The 6032-nt window shown below is 46.5% G+C and overlaps 1 protein-coding gene across 13 annotated transcripts in view; it reads right to left on the minus strand.

Annotated features, from left to right (window-relative positions):
- Positions 1-6032, minus strand: part of Ccdc136 (coiled-coil domain containing 136) — a 34535-nt gene that overhangs the window by 25238 nt on the left and 3265 nt on the right. For all 13 annotated transcript variants that reach the window (XR_003851619.1, XR_003851617.1, XR_003851616.1 and 10 more), the window contains exons 3-4: positions 5598-5843; positions 5437-5511 (exon numbers count right to left, since the gene is read on the minus strand). Coding sequence is in view for 9 of the 13 variants with exons in the window: in XM_008846381.2 (XP_008844603.1) it covers positions 5437-5511; positions 5598-5843 (321 nt within the window). In the remaining 4 variants the exon portion in view is untranslated. The remainder of the gene's footprint in view (positions 1-5436; positions 5512-5597; positions 5844-6032) is intronic.

A 6032-nucleotide genomic window follows, 5' to 3' on the forward strand; every position in this document is an offset into this window, starting at 1 on the left:
TGTTAAGACAGGGTCTCGGGGCTGGAGAGATAGCTCAGGGGTTAAGAACACTGGCTGTTCTTATAGAAGACCCAGGTTTGAATCCCAGCACCCACATGGCAGCTAACAACTGTCCATAATTCCAGTTCCAGGAGATCCAACAGCCTCTTCTGTCCTCTGTGGGCACTGCATGACACGAGTGCACTTACCTACATGCAGGCAATACACGCATACACATAAAATAAAAATAATAAATAAAATATTTAAAAAAAAGACAGGGTCTCATTCTGTAGTGCAGGCTGGCCTAGAATTCATTGTGATCCTCCTGCCTCAGGCTCCCAAGTTGAGGGGATTACAGGCATGAGCCACCATGTCCAGCTTGACATCTCAAGGTTTCTGGATGTGAGTACTCATTTGGGATGGATAAAGAAAACTGAAAAGCAGAGTAAAAGCTACAAACATCAGTAAGAATTCCGAGGCGGAGGCAGGAGCAAGGAATTAATGAGAACTGGAATTGGCAAAGAACATCGCCCCCCATGTCCCATCCCCTGCTCATTCTCAACATTCAGATCTTAATTTTTCCTAGCCTCTCCCCGACCACCTCACAAAGCTAAGAGGAATCCTCTATTAAACACTCTCATAGACCCTTGAACTTTGCAACGTGTGTTTGTGGGTATGGAGTTGGTCTACTTCTTGATTATAAACTTTATGAAAGCAGGGAATATGCCTGTTTTCGTCACCATTAAATTACAGCTCCTATATCTGATAATGTGCCTGGCAGAATACACTCAATAAATACTTACTTCATTCATGCATGAGACAGGGGCTCATCCATTCAACCTTTCTTGAATTTCTCTTGTGTATACAGAATTACGTGTTTGGGGATTATATTTTTATTTATTTTATGTACATGGATGGTTTGCCTGTATGTATTTAAGTGTACCCCATGTATGCAATGCCCATGACAGTCAGAAGAAGACACCAGATCCCCTGGAACCAGAGTTATGAAAAGTTGTCAACTGTCATATGGGAGCTGGGAAAAGAACCTGGTCCTCTTCAAGAGCAGCCAGTGCTCTTAACCACTGAGCCATCTCTCTAGCGTCGGACTTTTTACTTTTTATTTTTTGGTCTTTTTGAGACAAGGTCTCCCTGTAGCCCCAGCTGTCCTGGAACTCCCTATGCAGACCAGGCTGGCCTTGAACTCACAGAGATCCGCCTGCCTCTGCCTCCCAAATGCTGGAATTAAAGGCATGCACCACCATCCCTGACCTATTTTTTTTTAAAGTTATAAGAGAACCTAAACATCTTTTAAGAAATTTAGGACACAGTGGTACATGCCTGTACTCTCAGAACTCTATAGGCTGATGCAAGAGAATCTACTGAGCCTAGAGTTTGATATCAGCTTTCTAAGGGGACCCCTGTGTAGGGGGGAAAAATCATTTGGACATAAATGCTGAGTGGATAGGACACTTCATGGGAAGATCTCAGGCCTAGACCAAACATGAGCACTTAAGTTGTGGGAATTCCTGTTTTGTTTTTGTTTGATTTCTTTAGTGGCACTGGGGGTTCCCAGCACCTAATGTGTGCTAGGCAAATGTCCTAACTACCGAGTCATATTCCCAACCCCTGACTTCCTATTTCAAAGGAAGTACACAAAACTAGTGTGATATGCTCCATTCTTTCATAGTTTATAGCCAGATGAAGGAGAGGTGCACACACACACACCAAAGTACAAGGATCTATGAGGTGAGATTCAGGTCTTCAGCTCAGTCTAGATGGGGGGGGGGGGTCCATAAGTCAACTGGCCACATGATGAGATCCTCGAGCCCTGGGCTGATCTTTCAATGGGAGCAGACTAACCTCCACCCCTTAACATGCCCTCAAATCTCCCTCGGTACTCTGGGGTCTGGCTCTACACACAGCCTTTTAGGATCATGGGAGTTGGGGCAGTGATAGGTGGTGGCCTAAGGGCCCACCCGGAAGCTGGATGGAAGCCCAGCCAGAGTTTAGAAAGGCGGGAGCTGGGTTCCAAATGGCTGGCGCCGGTTGAGTGTAGGGCTGGGGTCTTCCTGGGCCAGGCAGAGGATTCAGGAGTCTGGTTGCCGGGCAGAGAAGGCACCTGGCACTTACTGGTTATGGCCTGCATCTCGCCGGCCCCCCACAAGCAGTCTCCGGGGGGGGGGCTCCCGCCTCCCGGGAGGGGCTGTGGCGGCCGGAACGGCCTCGGAACACCAGGTACCTCTGAGGCCACGAGCGCCCCCACTTGGCGGAAACGGGCAACGCGCGTGTGCAAGGACTGGTCCCAAGTTCCTCCGCCGGGCCAGGCTCGGGGTGCGCTGGAAGCCTGCAGCCCGTCACCTGGTTGAGACCCAGGTGACCACGGAAATTCTAGCAGCAACTCTGTTGTTTTGCCTTGGACGGTTAGATTCCCAGACTTGCCTCTATTGGAAAGGAAGAATGCTCCTTTTCCATGCAAAGGCTATTACTGTGCTCTGCTCAACGGGACCTTTTTCTTCATCGTATAAATAAGATGTAGGGTTCTTTACCTTCAAAATCAAATCCTATCCCCTGACCCCACTTCACCTTCCCTTATTTCTCGTTAAGATGACTATTAGAGTGATCTCCGTATCGCCTCCATTTTTGCTTCAATTCCAATTCAACTGCTTTCCATTGCTCTCACGTCTCATGCATGGTTCTCCATCTTGGCAACTCCAAGACCACCTCACTTGCTCAAGCAACATTCCCCACAGTGGATCATTATTTCCTTGAAGCATTTTCTGTTCTTGGTTTTCAGGGCAGAATGTATTTTAGGAGTTGCTTCTATTATTTCTTTTGTTCATTTCTCCTCCAATATTCGGCCTCTAATTATAAGTGTCTCTAAGACTGAACCATGTTGTCTCCTCTCTGATAGCTCTCTGTGTGACTGAATGGCCATCTCCCATGGATTATAATGTTGCATGTTAATAACTGCCAGATCTCATTTCTAGCCTTTTCTAGATTCATACATCCAAATGCCTCTTTTACATAGTCACTTGAATATCAAATTCATCCTGTAGAAAAAGTCATAAACAGCTTCCCTGGTCCCAAGCTTGTTTCTTGTCAAGCACTCCCATGCCAGTTAAGGATGCCACCATTCACCCAGTTTCTCCAGGTAGTCATCTTCCAAATCTATTTTATCACCCATCTGATTCACCAGCAAATTCTGAGGACTCCACCTTCAAAATATATCTAAACCATCATCTCCATTTCTACTGCCTTAATCCAAGAAAACATCATTGCTTGAATGGACTACTGTAATAATTCCTGACATGCTCTCGGTTTCAACTCCCCTCCTTCCTCCTGGATTCCATATAGTAGTCAAAATGCTCTTTTGAAAATGCAAAGCAAGGGCTGGAGAGATGGCTCATCAGTTAAGAATGCTTGCTGTTCTTTAAGAAGGCCAGAGTTTGATTCCCAGCACCCATATTGGTGGCTCACAACCTTCTGTAACTCTAGCTCCAAGAGATCTGACGCCCTCTTATGGCCTCTGAGGGCACTGCACTCAAGTTCACAAACACATACATAGACACATTGAAAAAAAGGAAAAGAGGCCAGGTGTGGTGGTATATTCCTTTAGTCCCAGCACTTGGGAGGCAGAGGCAGGCCTGGTCTACATAGCGAGTTCCAGGCCAGCTGGGACTACAGAGAGACCCTGTCTCAAAAGGACCAAAAAAAAAGTAAAACAAAGGACTGATGTTACATAGTAGTTGAATACTTGCCTAGTCTGTACAAGCCTTGGATTCAATCCCCAGAACTGGAGAGAGAAAAAAAAAACAACTAAAAATGTAAAGCATATCATGCCATTCCAGCCCTAGATAACACTTCCAATAGCTTCCACTATACTTAAAATGAAAGCCAGCATCATCAGCTGCCCTAAAAGGCCTATTGTAACCCAACCTCTGCCTGCCTTTTGGAATTCTCTTACCAAGTCCTTCATGTGCACTTCACAACGACCTTAGTTGTATCCCTCCAACATATAAAGTGCATTCTCATCTCTGGGCCTTTGCAATCACTGTTCTTTCTGCCCGGTATGCTCTTCCTTCAGATTTCGAATAACCATTCCCCCTCATTACTCAGTGCAAATGCCATCTTCTCAAAGACTTTTTAAAGTAGCCTATGTAGAACTCTCACCTCATCCCTGTCTGTACATCACACCTTCATATTTAACTCATATATTTACTGCCACTTGAACTTGTTTGTTTATGTTTTCTTTTTTTGTTAGAATATGCTTCTAAAAATCTGCTTTGTCTTGTTTTTGAGACAGGGACTCAGATAGCCCAGCTGGCTATGTAGCCAAGACTGGCTCTGAACTCCTGATTCTCCTGCAACCACCTCCCAAGTGCTGGGATTACAGGTCTATGCCACTAGGCCCAACTGTAGAATCTACTCCTCATTAAGGATCTGGTTGATCTTGTTCATTGTTGGTCCTTCAAATATAAAAGTTCTTAATAAATAGTTGATAAACAAATGAATTAGTCTCATCTTACAGGTAAGAAACTGAGACTCAGAGAGATAAGTGGCTTTCCCAAGGTCATAAAATCTGGATGTGGTAGGGCTGAGCCCAACAGCCTAGATGGTGTGAAATCAATGCTCACACTCTTTCCCTGTGCTGCACATCCCCTGCCATTTTCTCCTCTTTGCCACATTTCCTGCACCTCCCTTTGCTTACATGTTGTACCCTTCTTTCTCTTCTGCTCTTATACCTTTGCTTGCTCTCTCCAGGACAGCTTCCAAACCTTCTTCTTCTTCTTCTTCTTTTTTTTTTTTTTTCCCATTTATACTTTTCATTTGGCTTGATCTCAGAGTCCCTGCTGTTTTCTAGGGCAGCTCCCCAAAACCTCTGGAAGCCCACAGAATTAACAAAAGCTTCTTCTTTATTTGATAGTACAGTGGAATATAGGACACCTGCCTTGCTGTTTTCCGGAAACAAAGAGACGAGGGTGTTGGAAGAGAGGGATTTGGGACCACAAGCTCAGGTCCAAGGAAGCAAGAGCAGTTTTCTCATCTGCTTCCTTCAAAGATTCATGGAGTGCCCTCCAGCCACTTCCCATTGGGTTTCTGCTCTCCCACATGGTGCCATAGGAGGGACCAGAGAGAGAAATATAGCTTGGAGCTCAACCTTGATCACTCATTCCTGGCACTGTGTGGGAGAACAAAGTAAAGGAGATGTGGGATAAAGAAAGAGGCTGAGAAGACAAAAGGGAAAGCACCTGAGAGAGAAGATATAAGACAGGTGGGCAAGAAAGGAGAGAACAGGAGCACTAGGTAGAGATGCAAAGAAAGGAAATCAGGGAAAGAAGAGAGGAACAAGGGGATGAAAAATGGTAAGAAGAGAAAGGGTGGAGAAAAGAGGTAAAGTACTGAGTTAGATCTGCTTGACTAGGTGGCCACCTCCCTCCATGTGGACTCAAGGGTTACCTTGGAGTTGCTGGATCTGCTTGGTGAACACTTCTGCCTGTTGAGCACTGGCCAGCCGCTCGTCCTCCAGGAGCCCTGCAGTGAGAGAGGGCATCTGGCTTGGAATCAGGGAAATACAAAGCCTTTGGGCCCAGGCCTCCTGCCATGTCATAGATACTTACCCTGCAGCTCTAGGGAGTCATCCTCATGCTGTCCGGCCAGCTCACGAGTCTCCTCCAACTCTGTCACCAGCTGGAGTACCTGAGCCCTCAGCTCCTCCAGTTCTGTCTCTGTGAGGCTCAGGCCCCGGTGCTTGCCCACTGACAGGGAGCCTACACCACCCCCTTTCTGCACTTGATCATCATCATCTTCTTCTTCTACCTCTTCCTCCTCTTCTTCTTCATATAGAGCTGGGAGTAACACCTCTCCTAGGAGAGACAGCCATCCCACCAGAGAGTCAGAGCTCACTTCCCTGTTGGCAGTCCTTCCAGAGTCCTGCATCTCACCACCCCAGGGCCCAGACAGTAGAATAGTGCCACCTGGTGTCCCCCAAGGTACCCCTGGGCAGGACTCATGATGAATCCTCTGGTGTATCAAGTTTGCAACCCCCCCCCCCC

The sequence above is a fragment of the Nannospalax galili genome, unplaced genomic scaffold (genome assembly GCF_000622305.1).
Source record: "Nannospalax galili isolate Female #2095 unplaced genomic scaffold, S.galili_v1.0 scaffold660, whole genome shotgun sequence".
NCBI classification, from domain to species: domain Eukaryota; kingdom Metazoa; phylum Chordata; class Mammalia; order Rodentia; family Spalacidae; genus Nannospalax; species Nannospalax galili.